The sequence below is a fragment of the Diospyros lotus genome, chromosome 11 (assembly GCF_014633365.1).
Source record: "Diospyros lotus cultivar Yz01 chromosome 11, ASM1463336v1, whole genome shotgun sequence".
Lineage (NCBI taxonomy): Eukaryota > Viridiplantae > Streptophyta > Magnoliopsida > Ericales > Ebenaceae > Diospyros > Diospyros lotus.
Window position 1 is genome coordinate 31,048,356 of NC_068348.1, and position 24,192 is coordinate 31,072,547.

The window sequence follows — 24,192 nt, forward strand, 5'->3', positions numbered from 1 at the left end:
CACTCGTATTCAGAGACACAATGAATGACAGTTTTGTTATGTCCGACTGCTTTGCCAACGCCTTCTATTTATAGACCATAGGAGTGTTAATTACAATGGCTTTTACTTAGTCTACACAATGACTAAACTAACCCTTATAATATAACATCTAAGTTAACTTCTTTCTAACTTAGAATTTCCAGTCACATTCATTCGCCTAAAGGGATCTGCTGTCTTCTTAATCTTCTAGACAGATTCCTCAATGAAAAAAGCCAACAAATCTCCACCATTTTTGCATGAGTATCTTCTAGAATCCGGCTCCATCAATTGCTCTCTTCTTGGACCTACAAAACAAACTAATCATTTACAAATATAAATGTGTAAGAGCCTCAAACAATAATATTATTTTGACATTGGTACTGCTTTAGTAAACATATCTGCAGCATTTTCTTCTCCTGCTACCTTTATCAAATCTATTTCCTTTCTTTCAAGTACTTATCTGATAAAGTGATACCTAACATCAATATGCTTAGTTATTTCGTAATGTGCTTGATTTTTAGCCAAGTATATAGCACTTTGGCTATCACACTTTAGGATTGCCTTAACCTTTCTTCCTAGGAGTGCACTTACTAAACCTCTCAACCATAGGCTCTCCTTCATAGCTTCTATAACCGTTACATACTCAGCCTCGGTAGTTGAGAGAGCCACTACCGATTGCTAATTTGTTTTCCAGCTTATGGTAGCATTCCATAGCTTAAATACATACCCGGTAGATGACCTCTTTCTATCTAAATCTGTTGCATAGTCAACATCAGTGAATCCTATATATTAGGCTCGTTTTTTACACTAGCTCCACCATAAACTAAAGTCATGTTTATTGATCCTTTAAGGTACCTAAATATCCACTTAACAGCAACCCAATGCTCCTTACCCAGATTAGCCATAAACCTACTAGCAACACTCATAGCATGAGCTAAATCCGGCCCAGTACACACCATACAATACATGAGGCTTCCTACAGCACTAGAGTAGGGTATCTTGCTCATTTCTTTTATGCTCTCTTTATCACTAGGTGATTGGTTGTGAGATAGCTTAAAATGTTGTGCAAAGGGAACATTAACCTCCTTTGCATCATGCATTTGAAACTTCTTAATCAATTTCTCTAGGTATGCCTTTTGGGATAACTAGATTAACCTCTCTTGTCTATTCCTTACTATTTCAATCCCTAAAATCTTTCTAGCTTCCCCTAGCTCCTTCATCTCAAAAACTGAATTTAATTGCAGCTTTAACCTATGAATTTCCTCATCTAATTGACTAGCAATCAACATGTCATCCACATAAAGAAGAAGATAGATAGAGATTTTAAATGAAATATGCTCAACATAGCAACAACAATCAAAGGCACTTCTCTTGAAGCCTTGGTTGATCGTGAATGTATCAAATTTTCGATACCACTATCTAAGGGATTGTTTAAGTCCGTATAAGGACTTCTTTAGCAAGCATACTTGCTCCTTCTTACCCCTAATCTCAAATCCCTTAGGTTGATCCATTAGAATGTCCTCTTCTAACTCACCATGAAGGAATGCAGTGGTCACATCCATTTACTCTAGGCTAAAGTCTAAATGGGCATTCATAGCAAGCAAGATTCTAATTGAGGTATGTCTCACTACCGGTGAGAACACCTCATTAAAATCCACCCCAACAACTTGGGTGAATCCCCTTGCTACCAACCATAACTTGAAATCCTTTGATCTCATAGCCTCTTCATATGAAAGAGGTTCATCTCCAGCTGTCACCTCTGCACTTAACAGTGCATGTGAGACTAAATCAGAATACCCATACCTTATAGGAGGTCTAACCTCCCTCCTTTGCCTATCCCTTGCCACATTGTACCTTCCTACACTAGGGGAACTAGCCGAACCTGAAGGTCCAGCACTACCAGAAGGCTGGGACCTCTCAGAACTTGAGGGATCATCACTGCCACTTTGCTGAAAGCTCTCTAAGGTAGGGGAATCAGGATCAGCATCATGGTGGTCCATTGACATAGGATAATCAGCACTGTCAGTGTGCAGATCTGGTGCCAAATCCATGGGATTATCCATGGCAACATCCTGGACTTGCTGTTCCATCTCAACAGCCTTCCTTTTTCTTTCCTATCCTTTTGAAAAACTACCTTATCATCCTTTAAGAAAGAATTCTCACTGAAAGTCACATCCCTACTCACCAAAGTCCTTGGCAATCCTTCTTCTAGGGCCCATAACTTATATCCCTTAACCCCATTTGGATAACCTATAAATAGACACCTCTTGGCTCTAGGCTCCAATTTCCTGTCAAGCCCTTGAATTAGGGTTTGACAATGGCTGAAATTCCGAAAAGAATTTCCGTCTAAAACAGAAAGATAAGAAGAGAAGGAGAGAGAGAAAGAGGAAAAAGAGAGAGAGAGAATGAAGAGGCAGGAGAGTTTGTTATTCAATCCAAAACTGATTGTTACTTCTACAACAGCCTACTTATTAGGCGTAGCTCTCCTAGTGCCTTCCCTCCAATTACAACTCCCTGCCCATTAGTTATTTAACTACCCAAGCATTTATTACAATTATGCCCCGGGTCCTAACAAATTCCCCCCTCCATGACATACTTCTTGTCCTCAAGAATGTCAAAGAAGACTGATAACGCGGGGAAATTTCTTCAGTACATCTGATAAGTACTCCCAAGTAGGCTAGTTAGGAGGCAGGTGAGACCACCGAATCAATACTTGCGTAATAGGGGTTGTACCCTGATATATCACTCTTCTGTCCACCACAGCCTGGGGTTCAACTGCTACTTCTTCCTCTTCAATAGTTGGCAATATCGAGTTGACTTCCACTTCAGATTCACATGAGGTCTAACTGGCACATGAGGTCTGATTGCCTTCTTCAATAATGACACATGAAATACGGGGTGAATCTTAACTTCTGCAGGTAATTGCAGCCTATATGCCACCTCACAGATCTTAGCCAATATAGTATAGAGTCCAAAATGTTTTGGCCCAAACTTAGACACAGCACTCTTGGTGAAAGCAGGCTGTAGAAAACGCTTCACCTTAAGGAACTCCTGATCTCCTACTGCAAAAGTTCCAGCACTTCTCCTTTTATTAGCAAACTGTTCCATATGATTTCGAGCTGTTAAGAGCTCTCTTTAATTCAGCCAAAACCTCTCTCCGGTCCTGAAAGTAGTGCTCCACATCAGCCAAAGTAGTTGAGGTTCCTGTAGTAGTTGGTGGTAGGGGTGAACAATACCCAAACAGAGCTTCAAAAGGGGAGTGCTTATGATAGGTGGAATCATACCACCACTGGGCTAGAGATAACCACTTATGTCAACTCTTAGGCCTCGCAAAACACATGCATCGAAGATAACCTTCCAGACATTGATTCACACGTTCCGTTTGCCCATCCGTCTTCGGGTGATAAGCCATTGAAAAGTGTAGCCCCACGCCCATACTCCTGAATAGTTCCTGCCAAAAGGAGCTTGTAAATATTTTATTCCTATCTGACACCACCCTCTAGGGAATTCCATGGAACTTCCCTACTAAATCCAAGAACACCCTGGCCACCTCCGAAGCTGAAAAAAGGTGTGTGAGGCTTATGAAATGGGCAAATTTAGTCAACCTATCGACAATCACCAAAATTGTATCTTTAGCCTCAGACTTAGGTAACCCTTTGATGAAATCCATCGAAATATCTTCCCACGCTTGCTCCGGTATGGGAAGTGGCTGTTATAACCCGGCACGATCATAGTTTCATGTTTACAATGCTGGCAAATTTCACACTGCAATACATATTTTACCACCTCCCTTTTGAGCCCTGGCCAATAGAAAAACCCCTCGATTCAATGATAAGTTGCTTGCACCCCTGAATGCCCCCTTACGGTTGAATCATGCATGGCTTGCATGATTCTTATTTTCAGCTACTCATCATTTCCAATCACAATTTTTCCCTTGTAGCGAATGACTCCATTGGTTAGTGTATAGCCATTTTGATTATGGGGATGGACAGCCAGTTAAGGCAGTAACTCCTACAATCAGGCTGTATTAACATAGTTGTCCACAATCTCTTTTATCCACTCCGAAGTTACAACTGTGACAACCTTACAAGACCCCTTTTCTTCTCTTCTTGATAAAGCATCCGCCACCATATTCTCCTTCCCTTTCCTGTACTGAATTGTATAGTCCAATCCTAGGAGTTTCGAGATCCCTTTCCTTTGCAAATGGGTGTGCAGTCTTTGCTGAAGTAAGAACTGTAAACTCTCATAGTCGGTGCGGATTATAAAAGGATTGTTTTCCTAGTAGTGTCGCCACCTATCTACTGCCACCAACATTGCAATTAGCTCCTTATCATATACACTCAACCCCAAATGTTTAGAAGCCAGCCCTTGACTAACGTAAGCCAATGGCCGCCCCTCTTGCATCAGCACCACCCCCACCCCACTGTCACATGCATTAGTTTCCACCACAAAGGTCTTTGAAAAATCTAGTAATGCCAACATTGGCGATTGAGTCATGGCTTTTTTAAGAGCTCCAAAAGCTACCTCAACTCTAGGATTCCAATGGAAATTATCTTTACGCAACAACTCCATTAAAGGCCGACTGATTATCCCATAATTTTAGACAAATTTTCTGTAATATCCAATCAGTCCTAGAAACCCCCTCAACTCTTTAACAGTTGCAAGTCTTGGCCAACTCACCATCGCTTCTATCTTCTTTGAGTCAGTGCTGACTCCCTGTTTAGAAATAATATGGCCTAGGTATTCCCCCTCTTTCTTAGCAAATGTACACTTAGACAACTTGACATATAATTGATTAAACCTAAGGACTTCAAAGGTTGTTCGAAGGTGGGCTAAGTGCTGGTCCAAATTTGGGTTGTAGACAAGTATATCGTCAAAGAAAACCAATATAAATTTCCGCAAATAAGAGTTGAATATGTGGTTCATTAAGGACTGGAATGTGGCGGGAGCATTAGTGAGGCCGAAAGACATCACGGTAAATTCATAAAGGCCTTAATGTGTACGGAATGTTGTCTTAGGTATGTCAGATGGGTGCATCCTGATTTGATGGTACCCAGCTCAAATGTCTAATTTCGAAAAGATGGCTGCACCATTGAGTTCATCAAGCAAATCCTCAATGATGGAAATAGGAAATTTGTTTTTAATGGTGATGGAATTTAACTGTCTATAGTCCACACAGAAATGCCAAGTGCCATCCTTTTGTTTAACAAGGAGCACTGGTAAAGTATAAAGACAGTGGTTGGGTTGAATTAGGGAATGGGCCAACATATCTTTGACTTGGTTCTCAATTTCAGTCTTCTGCACTAGTGCATAACGATAGGAACAGACATTTACAGGTTCAGCATTGGGTTTAATGTGTATGGCATGGTCAAAAGGTCTTTGGGGTGGTAGGGATGTGGGTTCCAAGAATAAGTCCTTAAATTCAGTCAATAATAAGTGCAAATTGTCACAAGTGGTTACCTCATTCAACAGTAAGTTCAGTTCAGCCTCCATATTGACTGTCTGGTCCTCCACCTCCACACCTCTTAGGGAATACAGATGGGTGATCTATCCACTGTCCTTCTGCATCAATTTATGTAATCTCCTTCCTGAAATTAGCTTGCATTCTCCTTGTTCCAAATTTCCTACTAGAGTCAGCTTTTTCCCTTCAACCTCTACTGTAACCTCCAACTTATTAAAGTCAAATGTTAACGAACTGATGGTTTTCATCCAATCGACCCCCAAAACTATCACATCCCCCTAACTCCAGCACTCTAAGATCGGCCACAAACTCCACTCCTTGCATGACCCAAGTAAAATTACAGCACTTGTGGTGGCTATACATCTTATTACCATTTGCTACGGTCACAGATAGGGGAATCGTTTCTGGCATCTTACAATTGAGGCCTGTGGCAGTAGGTTTACTTAGGAAGCTATGAGTGTTGTCGCTGTCAATTAACACCGCTAATCTCTTCTTTCCCACCTGGCCTTTCACCTAGATAATCCTTCTAGTGGAGCCACCTTTTAAGGCATGAAAGGAGATCTGGTCGCCCTCATCTCCGTGACCTTCTTCTCCTATATGCTCCTCCTCCATGACTTCTTCCAACAACTCCTCCTCTACTTCATCGTCCTCTCCTAACCCTTCCATCTTCAACATCAATCTTCGGCATTGATGTCCAGGGCTGTATTTTTCACCGCACTTGAAGCATAAACCCAGCTGTCGCCTTTGTTCCATTGTTACATTCTTAGTACTTCCCGCATTCATACTATTCTTGGGTCCTCCTTGGCCAACCACTCCCATTGCTGACCTCGGATGCTCTCCTGCATGAAAGCTTATACCCCTTCCTTGCTATGCTCCTGAGTGATTCCATGACCCGTTCTTCTTGAACACTACTTCCCAAGTGCAAAAGTTCCCCACGACAATTCCTCTGCGAACCGGCGTCGGCGAACCCACCATTCCTCTGTGAAAGCTTTTCTCCGAACCGGCCACACAATTCCTCTGCAAAAGTTCCCCACGACACCCGTGGCCCTTCTGACTGCCTCCAATTCTGATACCAGGCGTCAGCAACATCGTTGAGGTATGCCGCCGCCATCAGCACCTTCTGCTCCTCCCCTATGCGGTACAATTCAAAGAACCGTTCACAGCGGCGAACCCACCATCTCAACTTTTCCCCTTCGAAGATCGGAATATCCAATCTTAGCACGGGCGTGTGGCTGTGGTTTGCCAACCCCATGTTCCTACCCTGCAATTCGCGTTCATAGACTCCTCGCTCGTCCGACATTCTAATTCCCTTCGGCCTAGGCAAGATTCCATCCCTCTCCAAGATTGACTCGATTCCCAATCTTGGAGGAAATTCTCCAGCTAATTTGAATTGTGGCAACGCTACCAGCATACTGAACATATTGTCGATCTTTTGGATGTAAAAATCGGGCCTTTCTTGGCCTCGTTCCAGCTCTTTGATGTTGTCCCGAATGGCCACAGCATCATCCCTATTGGCCGCCACGTCCTCCTGTACGCATGTCATGCTCGCCTCCAAGGCCTCCATACGTGACTCCATTTGTTTGAGACGAGTGACTTCCGCCACGTAGCACGTCGGACTTCCACCCACAATTCCCTCACAGGAGAGCCACCAAGGACCCACCGCTCTGATACCAAATTGTCAAGCCCTTGAATTAGGGTTTGACAATGGCTGAAATTCCAAAAGGAATTTCCGTCTAAAACAGAAAGAGAAGGAGAGAGAGAAAGAGGAGAGAGAGAGAATGGAGAGGCGGGAGAGTTTGTTATTCAATCCAAAACTGATTATTACTTCTACAATAGCCTACTTATTAGGTGTAGCTCTCCTAGTGCCTTCCCTCCAATTACAACTCCGTGCCCATTAGTTATTTAACTACCCCAGCATTTATTACAATTATGCCCAGGGTCCTAACATTTCCCTTGCTTAACATGTGTATGAGCAATGCAGCCAAATACCCTTAGATGCTCTAAGCTTGGCTTATGGCCATTCCATACTTCATAGGGTGTTTTAAACCCTATTGCAGCCGAAGGTGACCTATTAACTACATAGGCAGCTATTAACATGCATCTCACCCTTTCTAAAAGGGTCCTATTCATTCTCTCAGCTAGGCCATTTTGCTTAGGGTTTCCCATGACCGTTAAATGCCTAAGAATGTCATTTTCTTTACACATTTGGGCAAATTCTTTGTTACAAAACTCAAGTTTACATATGTAGGATAATGCTCAAGTGCAATCTCAATTGGTGAATGGAACTCCTGCTTCAGCCAAATTCTCCGCAGGCTGGGATGCTGCAGGTATTAACAGAAACCTGAGAACCTCCCTTAGGATCCTTAGAGGATGCATGTTCTCCTGGGCAACAATTTCCTCAACCAATTAGTAGTATGAGAGGGATATGTTGTTGGACCAAATCATTGAAGATAATTAGATCACACCAATCATAATGGCACACCTCTATGACAAAGGGAGGTCAAGATGTCAGTAGTGAAATGTGAAAGTCACTACCTATGCCCCATGATTTAGTCTATTCCCTAAAAGAGATTTGGATGCCTCTCTAAAGGAGAAGGAATTTTGTCCCAGAGGGCACCTCCTCTCCTATCCTATGCCCCGTGATTTAGTCTATTCCCTAAAAAAGATTTGGATGCCTCTCTAAAGGAGAAGGAATTTTGTCCCAGAGGGCACTTCCTCCCCTATGATCTTTCATATATTATATCACCTATCTCCCTTACTAATTGTTTCTGCTCTCCCCTTGCATCATCTTGATCTAGCAGACAGAGTTCTGAATAGTGATGCTCATGGTAATCCACAAAGCTCATAATAGCCCTCAAGGGGAACCTCCAACAGTTAGCATTCTCTAACAATTTTTCATATCGTATGTAAATATTAACTCTAATTGCTACAGCATTGTATCAGTAAATAGGACAAAAGAGTAGGCAATTGTTTGTCAATGTTCAAACAAAACAAAATAAATATACTCGACCACTGAATTCATTATCATTAACATTTAGCCAAATTAAAGTTGAAAGGAATAAACACCAAATATTTCAGTGTCTCTTTTGGTGTTCCCCACCCTACCCCACCCCTTCTCCTACAACATCCAATAGGATTAAACAAGAAATGCAAATCATGTCTTCCTTCAACATAATCATAAAATTAAAGACAACATAATCATAATATTAAAGATTACATAAAACAGCAAACAAAAACTATTTGATTCCTGAACAGGCAACTTTGGATTTTCTTGAATAATAAGCAAGCCCACTACAAGTACCTTTTCAGGAGGACTTCTCATCCTGATGCGTCTCTCATAGTTAAAGAAAATCTTTCTCCTAAATGCACCTGCAATGACAGGTGAACAAATCATTACTACTGATTCAGGAAATGCTAAAACTGGGCAATCTACATGCAACCAAGTATGGTTATATTAGAAAGATGCTGCCAATAGCTATTGGAAGTACAGTGTGCTGCAGCTGGAAAAGTAGATGGACCCACAATTCTACTCGAAAGGTAGAACAAGAAGCACCTTAAATGAGATTTTGTCCTCCTTAGTTATCTTCCTACACACAATTTAACATTTCAAGAACTGAACTGAACAAACCCTAAACAAACCTGCAACTTCTAGAAGAACCGAGCTGGAGAAAAACAACCAAACTCAATAAATTTTATTCATGCAAGATTGCCTATTTATATATATTTTACTCTATGTTGCTAACCCTATTGTACAAGAGATGGAGTCCTAACCAAACTAAATTATTATACAGATATACAACTATTTAAAGATAGGCTAACTAGAGTACATTATCTTTATTATTTTTCATATTATCTCTTATAATATCAGCTCCTATAATTTCTCCTATTATCTAGGAGCTCTTGATTTCAATCTCTTCAATCTGCTTTATCCTTATCTTCAGCTAGCTTCATGTGGCCGAGTCTCTTCCATAAGCTATCTTTATCATAAGATAGCTTATTATCTCGGATTTCCAACACCCCCCCTCAAGCTGGTGAATAGATATCTCTCATTCCCAGCTTGCTAATCAGAATCTCAAACCCTGGTCTTGACATTGCCTTTGTAAGGATATCTGCTTCTTGAGTTTCTGTAGGAATGTAGATCAATTTAATTCCTCCCTCTTCAATTTCCTTTTGTATGAAGCTCCTATCGATCCGAACACGTTTCATCCTGTCATGCTGTATAGGATTATTGATGATACTTATGGCTGATTTGCTATCACTGTAAAGGTATGTTGGAAATTTTAGGGACATCCTCATGTCTTCCATCAGTCTCACCAGCCATATAAGCTCACAAATACCCTGGGCAATTGCCCTAAATTCTGCCTCTGCACTGTTTCTTGCCACCACTGTCTGTTTCTTACTCCTCCATGTTACCAGATTTCCCCATAGCTTGGTACAAAAACCTGAGGTTGATCTACTATCAATAACAGATCCTATCCAATCTGCATCAGCAAAGCATTCAACCCCTCGTTCATTACCTTTCTTGAACAATAACCCTTTTCCTGGTGTTCCCTTCAGGTATCTCAAAATATGATACGCTGCATCTAAATGTTGTTAAGTTGGTGAGTGCATAAACTGGCTCATAATGCTCACTGCATAGGCAATATCAGGACGAGTGAGAGAGAGATAAATTAGTCTTCCTACTAGCCTTTGATACCTTTCTTTATCAACTGCAGGATCATCATCTTTTACAAAATACTTCCAATTTCTTTCTAAAGGTGTATACCTTGGTTTGCAACCCAACATACCTGTATCCTTAAGGAGATCCAAGGTGTACTTTCTTTGTGAAATCAGAATACCTTCCTTGCCTCTGGCCACTTCCATTCCCAAGAAATATTTCATAGTTCCAAGATCTTTAACTTCAAATTCCTCCTTTAACCTCCGTTTGAGTGCTGCAATTTCCTGAGTGTTGTCACCTGTAATAATGATATCATCTACATATACAATGAGAATGCACCTCTTTCCATTTGAGCACTTAGTAAAGAGAGTATGATCTGCTTCTCCCTGAGTATACCCAAACCCAGTGAGTGTAGTGCTGAATTTCTTGAACCATGCCCTTGGAGATTGCTTTAGTCCATAGAGAGATTTCTGTAACTTACATACCTTGCCAACTTTCCCTTCTTCAAACCCAGGTGGAATCCTCATGTATACTTCTTCTTCTAATTCCCCATTGAGAAAAGCATTTTTTATATCAAGTTGAAACAATTCCCAATCAAGATTTACAGCAATAGATAGTAATACTCTTATGGAATTTAATTTAGCTACCGGGGCAAATGTTTCTTCATAGTCTATCCCATAGGTTTGAGAGTATCCTTGGGCCACTAACCTTGCCTTATACCTGTCTATGCTTCCATCTGATCTGCATTTGATAGTAAACACCCATTTGCAGCCTACAACCTTCTTATCTTTGGGAATTTCAACCAAATTCCATGTATGATTTTCAACCAGGGCTTTCATTTCTTCTTTAACAGCTTCCTTCCACTTTGGGTCTTTCAGGGCCTCATAAATATTTCGAGGTACCGTTACCTCATCAACAGTTGTGGTGAATGCCTTGAATTGTGAGGATAATTTGGAGTATGACATGTAATTTGAGATGGGGTACTTTACACATGACCTTACCCTTTTCCGGATAGCAATGGGAATATCTAGATCATCATGACTTGTGACATTCCCCTCAATTATTGGACCTTCCTCTAGTTCTAACGATTGGCCGAGTTGAGGATCAGGATCAGGATTTTTTGGTCTTCTTGAATAAACTTTTATGCCTTTTTCTTCTATGGACTTTTCTAGGCTGACTTCCCCTCCTGAATCAGTCATCATTGACTCAACTTGTTGATGGGCAGGCATACTAGAAGATTCAATGTTGGCTGATTCAATAAGAACAGATTTTTGGTGATGAGTGGCATCAAGATTCGAATTCTGATACAAATGAGGGAAGAGATGTGAGATTGTGGGATCCCAATGAGTTTCCTCTCTTTGTATCAAGTCACTGGAATAGTAGAACTCATTCTCAACAAATGTCACATCACAAGAAACAAAGGATTTTTGTGATAGGGGACAATAACATTTGTAGCCTTTTTGGGTAGGGGAATAACCAATGAATATGCATTTAAGGGCTTTTGGGTCAAGTTTGTGATGGCAAGGAGTGTTTTGATAGACATACACAATGCAGCCAAAGACTTTGGGTGGAAGAGAGTTTATGAAGCGGACATGAGGGTGGAAGGATACTAGATGATTCAAGGGGGTTTGGTAGTTTAGGACCTTGGATGGCAGCCTATTGATCAAATAAGAGGCTGTGAGGACCGCCTCTCCCCAATACCTATTTGGAGTAGAACTAGTAAACATTAGAGATCTAGCCACTTCAAGTAAATGGCAATTTTTCCTTTCAGCTACCCCATTTTGTTGAGGAGTATAGGGGCAAGTGCTTTGATGAAAAATCCCATGAGTGGTAAGGTATTGGGTGAAGGGGTGAGAGAAATATTCCCGGCCATTATCTGTTCGAAGAATGCAAATGGAGGATTGAAACATGTTTTGAATCAGTTTATGGAAACCTTGAAAAATGGTATTGACTTCAGATTTTTCTTTCATAAGATACACCCAACACACCCTTGTATGATCGTCGATGAAAGTGACAAACCATCGGGCACCAGTCAAGTTTGAAATTCTTGCTGAGCCCCAAATATCACTATGAATTAGGTAAAATGGTTTAGGAGGAGTATATGGATGAGATTGATAAGTGTTGTGTGTTTGCTTGGCAAGGATGCATTTATCACATTGAAGAACTAAACTCTCTTTATTGAAAAATAAATCAGGGTACAAACGTTTCAAATATGAAAAACTAGGGTGGCCAAGCCTTCTATGCCATAACAAGATATCAGAATTAGAAGTAACCGAAAGAGAGAGACTATGAGTGGCCTGATCAAGGGAAGCCTTATTTTCTGAAAGCCAATAGAGCCCATCCGTTTCCTCAGCACTGCCAATCATCTTCCCCGAGGACCGGTCCTGAAAAATACAATGAGAGGGTAGAAAGGTTACAATGCAGTCCATATCTTGAGTAAGCTTGCTAACAGATAACAGGTTGCATTTCAAATTTGGAACATATAAAACTGTTTTCAGTTTTAAACCACCAATACTTATATCTCCTTCCCCCATAACAGCCGAGGTGTTTCCATCAGCTAATAACACTGTTAACTCCTTGTCCCTTGGCTGCCGATGAGATTGAAATTGCTGAAAAATTTCAGCTGATCCTGTCATATGGTTAGAGGCACCCGTATCTATAATCCAGCACTTTCTACTAGGTCTTCTAGAGGTTAGGGAGTATATTAAATTACCTCTTTGGACGGGGAATGTTGTAGCCGTAGTGGCTGTATTGTCAGTTTCTTTCCCAAGGTGAGTATCCTGCAATAATCTTTGCAGGAACAGCACCTGTTCAGTAGATAGGTTCAGCTGCATACCTTTCTCGAGTGGAGGTGTTGCGGCAACTGAAGTTGTGTAGGCTGACCTCTCTTTTTCTCTCTTACCCCTTGGCTTCCAATTTGCTGGTTTCCCATGTAGCTTCCAGCAGGTATCTTTGGTGTGAAAAGGCTTGTTACAATGCTCACACCATGGTTTATCCCTTGAAAATTCTTCCCTTTTTGTTGCTGCAAGGGCTGAGCTTGTATGAGAATCAGTGGCTGTGAGCATCACCCTTTTCCTGCTTTCTTCTCTTCTTACTTCCGCAAAGACCTCTCGGAGTGAAGGAAGGGGTTTCGTGCCAAGAAGCCGACCACGAACTTCATCAAGGTCTGAATTAAGGCCGTGAAAAAAGTCGAAAACCCTTTCTTTTTCCAGCATTTTGCTGTATTTCAGACCGTCTGCTTTGCACTCCCAATTTGGATCATAAAATAGATCCATCTCCTGCCATAGTTCAAGCAATGTATTATAGTATTCGGTCACACTAGAATTACCTTGTTTAGTGTTTCGAATAGCCGATCTAATCTCAAAACATTGAGCTGTGTTTTCGAGATCCGAATATATTTCTTGGACTACATCCCACACTTCCTCAGCAGTCTTGTAAAAAAGGTAGGTTCGGCCAATCTTTTGCTCCATTGAATTGATTAGCCACGCCATGATGATGGAGTCCTCAGCCTCCCATCTTTGATAATCAACAGCATCTTTGGATGGTGCAGTAACTTCTCCTGACAGATGTCCATACTTACCTTTGCCCTTGATTACCAAAGCAACCGATTGGAACCACTCACGGAAGTTCCTGCCATTTAACCGGTGCTGTGTAATCTGCAAGGTGTGGCTCTCGGTGGATAAGGAAGTGCCTGGAAGAATAGCTATTCGTGGGTTGGAAGACTCGGCAGTTGTGTGGACTACACTCTCCTTGTTCGAGTCACTCATGATTGCGGAAGTTTCAGGCTTGGATCAATCAAGCTCTAATACCATGAACAAACCCTAAACAAACCTGCAACTTCTAGAAGAACCGAGCTGGAGAAAAACAACCAAACTCAATTAATTTTATTCATGCAAGATTGCCTATTTATATATATTTTACTCTATGTTGCTAACCCTATTGTACAAGAGATGGAGTCCTAACTAAACTAAATTATTGTACAGATATACAACTATTTAAAGATAGGCTAATTAGAGTACATTATCTTTATTATTTTTCATATTATCTCTTATAATATCAGCTCCTATAATTTCTCCTATTATCTAGGAGCTCTTGATTTCAATCTCTTCAATCTGCTTTATCCTTATCTTCAGCTAGCTTCATGTGGCCGAGTCTCTTCCATAAGCTATCTTTATCATAAGATAGCTTATTATCTCGGATTTCCAACATGAACCATACAAGTAAGATTTTATTTATAGCAAACAGAAACATGCATGGCTAGACAGAACTACAACTTCCAACTCTTGGCAAAGCAAACTGGAGTTACAGACCTATAGTGAGCAACAGATCCAAAATGCATCCAACACACTAAAAATGCAGCTCTTTGTTATGATTGTCTTGTAATGCACACTTCAGCGAACAAGTAGAAGACTGAAGGACCCACCATGACCAAACCCTTCAGGTTGGGAGTATCAAACGGGGACACCATGGTTATGACAACCATGAACAGGATACAGGTTATACAATCAAATTGTATTGGCCATCCTTACTGCATCCTCATCAATGCCTGAAGTCTTCTGGACTTCTCTCTCACATAACCCAAGAAACAAAATGATGAAAATGCTTGCTCATAAATTCAAATTTTGCACTGCTAATTATAATGTCTCATATATAGAATGCCTATAATTTACAACATAGAACCGCAGAAAATTTCACTAGATTAGATGCAGAGTGTTACTGGAGCCTCAAGCTTAATAGTAACTTGGAAAGTATGAAAAGCGGGAGGGTGCAGTCACCTTCCATTTCACCAAAAGAAGCTTAAGAAATTAAGAATAATCATAACAAATAAATGAAACAATCACATCCCTTGCCACTTAGCTCCCATTTCCGTGTATCTTCTGTATATTAATTACTAGTTGCTACCTTAAATAAACAATCCAATATGCATGCGGTACTATTATCAGATAGTTTATTTATGCTAGAAATATTTACTTCTCTAACACCATTGCCATGCATCACTGCACTAAGAGATTATCCTCCTTTTCGTTTTTAGGAACTCAAGCAATAGATGAAAATCTCCCGGCTGTGCGTGCACGCATGTTTATATGAGCTGATTAACCTCATCCAGCCAAGAAGGTAGAGCAACGCACAACGTTAATGACACAACATCATCAAAAATTCCGAGAGTGCCTTACTTCCGAAGATGAATTTATGGTTCGAAGCCAGATCGTCCAGCGAGACCTCCGAAGTAACAGCCGAAGACCAGTCAGCAAAAGACAAAAGCGGCTTGCCGGAAACAGCACTGTAGGTTACCAATCCAACGCCTGAACTCAAAGATATTCCCGAAATCCATCTCAGGAAAGATCGGAAACTGCTAGGGTTTTTTCCAGAATTGGTGCCGGTACAAGAAGGCGAAGGCGAAGGCGAAGGCGGTGGCAAAGTGGAGATGGGGCGGAACAGCAGGCGTTCTGTGAGATTCAGGCCGTAAATCGACGGCGAGGATCGTTTCAGAGGGCCACCGAGAGACATGGCGAGAACAGAATGCAGAATTTTAGAACGGTTTTGCAGAAAGAACGGAAGTTTTTGAGGAAGCGAAAGCTTGGTGATGAAGAAGAAGAAGAAGAAGAAGTAGATATGAAGAAAGGGGAAGTTGCTTGCTGAGTTGACCGCGCGGCTTTCTTTCTTGCGGTGGATCGCCGCACACAGGTACCTATCAGAAAATAAAAGGTTCAAATAACCGCACATGGTATCGCCGTCCAGGCGGGCCGGGAAGTTACGGTGAGCGCATTTATTTCGGTTTAATTTAAATAATTAAATTAGATCCATTAAAATTATGCATTCAATTTGATTTAACTTGTAAGTTAATTTGTTCAGTTTTTAAATTTGATAAGTTTAATCATTTTGACTTTGTTCAGTGTCTGTATTGAACAAAATTAAAATAATTTAATCAATAAAAATGTCAAATACTACATTATTTTTATATTGTACTATTTTTTTCTCAATTTTTCAATCAGTTATTTTTTTTTATTTATTCAATTTAAAATTTTATTTAATTAATTCTATTCAATTTGTAATACTAATTCAGTTTATTCGATTTAAACAATTTAGTTGGCTCGAAATATTCACCTAGTGGGAAAGAACTCATCCAAAGTTTTTTTTTTTTGGGTTATATTTTATAAAAAAAACATTGTAAAAATTGGATAAAGTATGGCCACATCATTCATAATTAACAAAAATATAAAGATTTGTTAGACAGTTTTAAATGATAGTGATTGTTTTTTTTTAATTTTAAAACTCTTTATTTTCCCCTCCTATGGTAAATTGGTCAAAATATAACAATTTATTGATTTTTTTTTTTAATTTGGCAATGATTAATGTAAGCTATAACGTTGTTTGTAGAGATAATAACAAATAATAAAACACCATGTTCATAAATCTTAAAAACTTATTGTATTTCACGTAATGCAATTGTCGACATTTGTAATTAGTCGACGAAGATTTATTCACTCACACCTGTATGGTAGATCCGAGAGATAAATAGTGAGGTATCCGGTCCGATTTGATGAGCCGACTGTAAGCACCCCCGCCCAAATATCCCAACCACTCGGTCTACCGGAACAATAGCGCTTACGGAAGGGAAAAATGAATGTAATATAAGACATAAATTACCATGGCATGCATATTCAAAAAAATAAAATAACGGAAGCAAGGCTAATACACATGCACGCCCATGAGTACCTCGCTGGAACAACGGTCATGGAGTATATAAATATATACAGACCATGTGCCAACATATAGAAGATACAAAGAACAACCCGGCACAGTCAAAATAGAGGGACAAAACCCTGATAAAATATCAGAGACAACGGGGGCAAGTAAACTGTATACCCTACCACACGGCTGGTTATTAGGTGACGCGATCCTCGCCCTCAACTTTCGTTTTACCCTTACCTGGAATGATGGAAAGTAAGCTGAGTCGCAAAACTCAGCAAGTTATAAGAAAATGAAGGCTATAAAGTGAATAAAAGAAGAGATCACCCCAAACACAGTCCCGCACATACACACAAGTCATGAGACACTACAACACAAGAGCTTAGCATAAAGAAAACACATACCGGTCATTGGGGCCCACACAAGACACCCGGCACCCAAGTCTCATACCAACCTACCGCTGCCCTGAAAGGCAACAAATGTCTTCAACAAACCTGTGCGCACTCCTCGGATTGGTACTCCCGACACCCGAGCCACTGAATAATCGAGCCCTAGGCTCCATCGAAACGGTACTCCCGTCCGAGACCACTGTACATATCGTAACCATGCAATGCGCACATAAAATGCAAGACGTATTAAGCATCAATTAGATACATTGGCGCACATACATCCAGGCATCAAGCAAATGCTTCGCCCACATAGTAAATCACACGCGATGCATATGCCCGTGCCACATGCAACTAACAACACTAGGATGTCTGTGGCCAAGCATAACCAGATCATGAAAACCCCAACATGCAGCCCGTATCCATATGCACACCAAACCATGCAACAAGAATAAAATGTAACCAGTCATGCTATAACCACATAACGGCAGAGCTGATCAGCAATGCATGGCACCGGTCAACAGTTAGTGACTATGAGTGTCCAGCCGACGGCTTAAGAAAGACCGTACAACAGTCACTCCAACGTCACCAAACAGTCGACCCTTGCCCCCATTGCCCAACCACTCTAGCCTATGAACAACCAAAATCTACAATAATACCCAAACAACTAAGAACCTATTCGTGGGTGAGTACAGCATCATTCCCACAGGCATGGGGGTGGCACAAACCCTTGTAGACAACCAACAAATAAAATCCACGATGTCGGTTTAATAAATTAAATTTAAAGTAAATCATTCAAAATTCTATAATCGATTAACAGCCGAAACAAACGAAGGGAGGTCAAATAAATTGACAATGAAAGGAACGTTGTAGAGGGTATAAAGAACTTGCCTTTACGAAGATATCCTTAGGCTTGTTTTGACCCAACGCGGTAAAAATTATACAAACTGAAACATCTCAATAATTTATCAAAATTGGACTCTAAACGAAATTCTAACTGTTAGAATAATTATTACTAGTTTCTCTACTGACCTGGCTAATTAAAACTGCGATTAAACTTGATTTAAGCTCCAATTTCTCTCACTTTTTACCATTTTCAGCACTGGTTCGAGCTTTTTCCTTTATGAATTTAATCTCCCCTGCTTGCTATTCGTTTGCTGTAAAAATCGAGCAAAAAAACGGCCTTAATTTGGCCAAAATAAGGTGCCAGAATGCGGCCACTGGGAGGCCACCGCCTCCAGCCCAAAACGTTGTCTTTTTGGGACGCCCATAGCTAATTAAAAATCAGCAAAATCTCGGCCTCGCACACGCACCCCGCGGAACGAACTCGCGACCTCGCCCGCACCCACATGCCCGTTTGCCACCCGCTCTAGCTGCTGCCTTCATACATATAATGCAACCCATTAAATTTAAAGGGACCTTTGGTCCCTTTTACGGAAATCGCACCAACCCCCCTCCCCAAACTTCCATAATTTACACACACACACCCCATAATATTTACACTAACACCCAAAACTTCTAAAAATCCCACAATTCAATTTACTTCAAATTTTTTCCTATTTCCTTAAATATTCCAAAATAACATAATTAATTACCCTAATTTCTTATTTCCTTAAAGCCACATAATTTATTATTATTTATAACAAATTATATTAATATTCCTTTTAAATTAAATTACCCCAATAGCGAATAATTAAATTAAATTGCAATTTACGAGGCGTTACACCGATAGCCCGTCCCTGCAAGGTACTCCGAAGCTCAAGTTAGAGAGCGAGTAAGCAAGTATATCGGGTGTTCGTGAGAGTTGGTGGTAAAGAGTACATACCCTGGCCCTCAAAAGGGCTGGTCGATAAATACATATCAGCAGAAGCTTCTTTTCCTGCTCCGTATGTGTACAGGCAATGGGATGGAGTAGCCGGCGGGGGCGTCCCTGCCGCGGCGAGGTGTCGATGAGACCCTCATTAATGAGGACAGGATTTGCCATTAATGTTGATGGGATCTTCCAGTAATGAGAATGGGATCTGCCATTAATGCAAATGTCCAGAAATCCAGGTGCGGCTGTAATGATGTTGTTGCCAGAAGGCCAGGATGGGACTGGCATGGGCTGGCGAAATGGGCCGAGAGAATGGGCCCAAGGGGTCCAGTCAGGGCGGCCCTTGGCTTGCCGATATGCGGCAACATGCACCCCTTCTATGATGCGAGCTGACGAGCTAAGCCGACGAGCTATGAAGGTCGTTGGAAACTTGACCAGAGTATAGTTGGGGGCCTGTTCGAATATACCAAAGAGTTAAAGGTGGTACCAGGAACTCGTTTGGTCCCAACGTTTGACCCTAAGCTTCAGCATTATCTGAGCTCGCTTTAATGAGCTCAGTTCGATTTACTAGGCCTTGGGCATTTGGGCCGAATCACCACGTCAAATACTACATTATTTTTATACTTTACTATTTTTTTTATTTTTCAATTAGTTATTTTTTTAATTTATTCAATTTAAAATTTTATTTAATTAATTCTATTCAATTTGTAATACTAATTCAATCTATTCGATTTAAACAATTTAGTTGGCTCGAAATGTTTACCTAACAGGAAAGAACTCATCCAAAGTTTTTTTTTTTGGTTATATTTTATAAAAAAACATTGTAAAAATTGGATAAAGTATGGCCACATCATTCATAATTAACAAAAATATAAAGATTTGTTAGACAGTTATAAATGATAGTAATTGTTTTTTTTTTTAAACTCTTTATTTTCCCCTCCTATGGTAAATTGGTCAAAATATAACAATTTATTGATTTTTTTTTTTAATTTGGCAATGGTTAATGTAAGCTATAACATTGTTTGTAGAGATAATAACAAATAATAAAACATCATGCTCATAAATCTTAAAAACTTACTGTATTTCACATAATGCAGTTAAATAAAAGTATATCTTGATCCAATAAAACTTAAGTTGTAAAGAAATTATCGATTGATGACGAAAATAGCCGAATTTGATTTCCCATCCTTAACCCTAACCTTGATGATGGATATAAAATATATAACTATAATTTATTTTATGCGTTGAGTAGATAGATAACCAAATTCCTATTTATAAAAGTATAAGTAGCTTCTCATCAAAGCTCATCAAGAGTTATATATATATATTTTAAATCAAATTAAATTTTAAGTAATCAATTATTTTATTAAATTCTTTAATTATCTCATTAGATAAATATCATCGTATCTAATAAAATATTTATTTCAATTATCATGTAAAACTCAATATAATTCTTATCTGATAAGATATTTACATCAATTATTATGTAAAATGCAAGATAATTCTTATAGATCAACTCTCATTAAATTAGAGAGAAAGTCTAACTACGAATCAAATTCAGACTATTTTACTATACAGGGATGGAAAAATGTTAGAATATTTTGCTAGAATGTTGAAGAAAATGGCAAAATTCTAGCTTATGGAGTGTTTGATTAGCCAAATTTTATGAGCAAATTTTTTCTCACTTTTGGTCACGTGACCAAAATTTCCAAAAAATGCTTGAAAATGTTTTCTCACGAGGATGATGAATTTTTCAAGAAATTGATTTGCACATTGCCCACTGGGTTCTGTACAAGCACGTCTCTAGCCCCTGAAGAGTGATTTACCTTCACTTCTAGGTAGTGTTTATTCTTTATTGTACGTCGATGGCCCTTCGCCTTCGTGTTCATTGCCATATTTGTCAATGACAAGCTTCGATTTCGAATTCCAAGCCATCAATTCCGAGTTTCTTTTCGTCTTCGTCCACGGTAAAGTTTTCGATCACATTCTTTTATGATCTACGTAGATTCGATAATTGATCTTCGTCTTCATCCATAATAAGCTTTTCAACGCCCTTCTTTTTTGGTTTTCAGCCACTTTCTAAGTTCCACTTTGTTTTTTGTTAACTCAAAATCGACGGCTAGCCACCTTGAGAGTTTCCCTTCGCTTTATGGTTTCCTGGTAACAAGGTTTGGCCAATCTTTCTTTCTAAATTTTTTGCTAAATGGACAACAATAGCGTCATTCTAAATTTTTTGTTAACGTTAGTTTGTTTATCCTGTCCATTTTTTTTTTTTCCATTTTCTAAGGTCATTTTGAATTTGTTTGCTAATGTACATGCAAATCGATTTGTTTATTTCTTTATGAATTCTTTACTAACGTTGGTTTCTTTCTTCCAATTGAAATTTAATCTATCCATTTGTTTATTGAGGGAGCAATTTATTATGTCCATGATGTGTGAAAGCCCTCAAAAAAAAATTCTTAGGATGCTTGCTTTAAAACTTTTTCATTTTGCTTTATCCCTTTGTTTTTAATGTCTATTTTTACCTTTTATTTGGAGTTTTATGGTGTAAAAATTGAGTATTTACTCTCTAGTTTGTGTAAAATTATGTGAGTTTTTGTTCACCTTTTTTGTTTGGAAAACATTTTGTATGTGTGTAATTATATTATATAATTTATATGTTAATTTTATTAATTTTTTATTTCATACGTGGTGGTAAGTAACACGGCTACAACAAGAAATCAACGTCAATGGCAATAACAATGTTCAGGCTTATTTTGGACGATGGTCACACAAACGATTATGATATATAATAATATTAGGTGTTGTGGCCAACATCTCCCAAATGCTCCTCGTATAAATTGAAATTCTGAAAGACAAATGAATGAAGGCCATTAATTGAAGCTTGGCTGCAATCCACCTCCACTATTTTAGGATGCCATTAATTGGAGGCTTATTTAGTGGACGGTGTTTCATATGTTTGTTGAAAACAATATTTCACTTACAAAGACATAAATTACATATTTTTATATATTTTGTAACATGTCTATCATCCTTCTTATTTTGCTTGGACGTTTAGTATGTTATCCTTTTATTTATAAAAATACATACATTGCTAAACAATATATAATGATTACTTTGCATGATATATGTCTTTATTCTTCGTAAATTTACAGATCACATTTAAAATAGCCATATAGATATGACATCCAATTACACCACAAACAAGAAAAAAAATGACAAATTTCAAGTTCAAATAGGTATACTTTTCATGGAAAAATGAATAATTTTCATGAAAAATAATGGTTATCAAATAATCAAAACTAGAAAAAAATGACTAATTTAAAGAAAATGGTGGCAATTAAACACCAGAAGTTAAAAAAATACAACAATTTATAAGTAAAAAATTAAGCCAATCAAACACTCTTAATTAACAATTTTCATGTAAATTATTTTTAGGCAATTTAATTATCTAAAATTTATTTTCTTTTCATGTAAATTACATACTTGCAATCAAATGCACCCTACATTCTTCAAACCTTTAAAACTTTACTAATAAAAGTGAAAAACTATTAGATTTAAGGTCGATTGATAATGATGGAGAATTACCATATCCCAAAAGATTGTTCAAATAACAATGTTAATTCCAAAACTAAAAGATAGTTTGCCCTTTTTAAGAAAAAATTCAATTTGAGATGGTTATTTTTAGAATGGTGAACTTTATCACCCTTTCTTTATTATATTACATAATATTAAATATTAGGCCAAACTCAATAAAACATCATACCCTGGTCATCGGATTACAAACTCACCAATAGGTAGGTTATGAGTTGTTGATAGGAGTAAAGGGGAAGGGTATTGTCAATTAGAGAAAGGAAATGATGGGTTCATCACAACTCGTGAGTTATTGGTCAAAACAGTGACGAAAAGTCAAGATTGATTAAGATGGCAACAGTCGATAAAAGACTCAATTTTTTCTTTCTAGTTGGTAGGAGACGGAAAACAGGAACAAAAACGATAATCGAATGTGAAGGAAAAGGCAGAAGAAATAATCAATTCGATCGATTATTTTTTTGTTATTTTTTTCTTCTATTTTTCTTATTTTTAGCTCATCTCACATGTAACTCACGCATTATTTTAAAATAGTCAATTAGTATAAATTATGAAGATTAAATACTAAATAAGTTGAATTTAAAATTCAAAAAAATGATAAAATTAAAATATATATATATATGAGTTTGATCTCAAATAGTATATTCATCGTCTTATTTGACATCATAAATTTTATTATTTTATAATTAAAATAAATTAAAGGTTCACAGCCCAGGAAAAAATTTAAACTGGGAAGCAGCATTTGGTGATAATGGTGATAAGAATATAATGCTAATAATAATCCCTTCAACCTTATATTCCCAACCACCCATCAGACTCGTAGGACTAACCGTGACCCTATCTAACCTAAACTTACCAAAAGATATAGGAGGCTCGTTTTCCATGTTCGGGTTATCCAGACTACTGGAACTATAACCTTCAAAAAATAAAAATACAAATACAAATGAATAATACTTCAGAGTTATAATTTAATTTTTATTTTAATTAATTTTAAATAAAAACTTAAATGTCATAAATTTAGATTAAGAAAAAAACCTTTGAAAGTGGCAAAATCCATATTCTTATTAATGTATTTTCATGATTTTTTACGTAATTACTCTAACTTGTTATTTTAATTATAACACTATACTTGATTTTTAATTTAATTTAATCTTATATACTTTAACTTTTTTTTCTTATACTAATTTAAATTTTTTATTATTTCGAACACATACATTTTTATCAATTTAACTTATATATTTTTACATATAAAAATAAATAAATAAAATAATATAACAAAATACATACTATATTCTATTCAAGTTAAAATAAAAAAATTAAATTGACTTAAAATTACAAAGTTAGAATCATAATTAAAAAAATAAAAAATTTAAATTATCACATAAAAAATTTAAATATAATAATTAAATTTGTTTAAAAATGCAAATCCAATGCATAATTAAAATGATAAAAAATAATAATTACATAAAAACATGAATATACAAGTAGAAAATATAAGTTTGGCACTTGAAAGTCAAGTTCTCTGTAAATAATGAATATTTTAAATCAAATCCAAAAAATACACACATATATATAT

The 24,192-nt window shown here is 38.1% G+C and overlaps 2 protein-coding genes across 4 annotated transcripts in view; both read right to left on the bottom strand.

The window, feature by feature from the left end:
• Positions 1 to 15,862, bottom strand: part of LOC127812895 (calcium uptake protein, mitochondrial-like) — a 28,721-nt gene extending 12,859 nt beyond the window's left edge. The window contains exons 1-3 of one of the 3 annotated variants that reach the window (XM_052353443.1): positions 15,311 to 15,458; positions 12,424 to 13,990; positions 8,781 to 8,848 (exon numbers count right to left, since the gene is read on the bottom strand). In XM_052353443.1, the coding sequence (XP_052209403.1) occupies positions 8,781 to 8,848; positions 12,424 to 13,903 (1,548 nt within the window). In that variant the 5' untranslated portion in view covers positions 13,904 to 13,990; positions 15,311 to 15,458. Of the gene's footprint in view, positions 1 to 8,780; positions 8,849 to 12,423; positions 13,991 to 15,310 lie in introns of those variants that run through there. The other 2 variants (XM_052353444.1, XM_052353445.1) reach the window with 2 other exon arrangements.
• On the bottom strand, positions 368 to 8,557 carry LOC127812896 (uncharacterized). The gene is made up of 2 exons (XM_052353446.1): positions 8,192 to 8,557; positions 368 to 8,096 (listed from the first exon to the last, which is right to left on the bottom strand). Exon 2 carries the CDS (start codon positions 7,053 to 7,055, stop codon positions 6,264 to 6,266), a length of 792 nt encoding a protein of 263 aa, XP_052209406.1. The 5' UTR covers positions 7,056 to 8,096; positions 8,192 to 8,557; the 3' UTR covers positions 368 to 6,263.
• Positions 15,863 to 24,192: the final 8,330 nt, after the last annotated feature.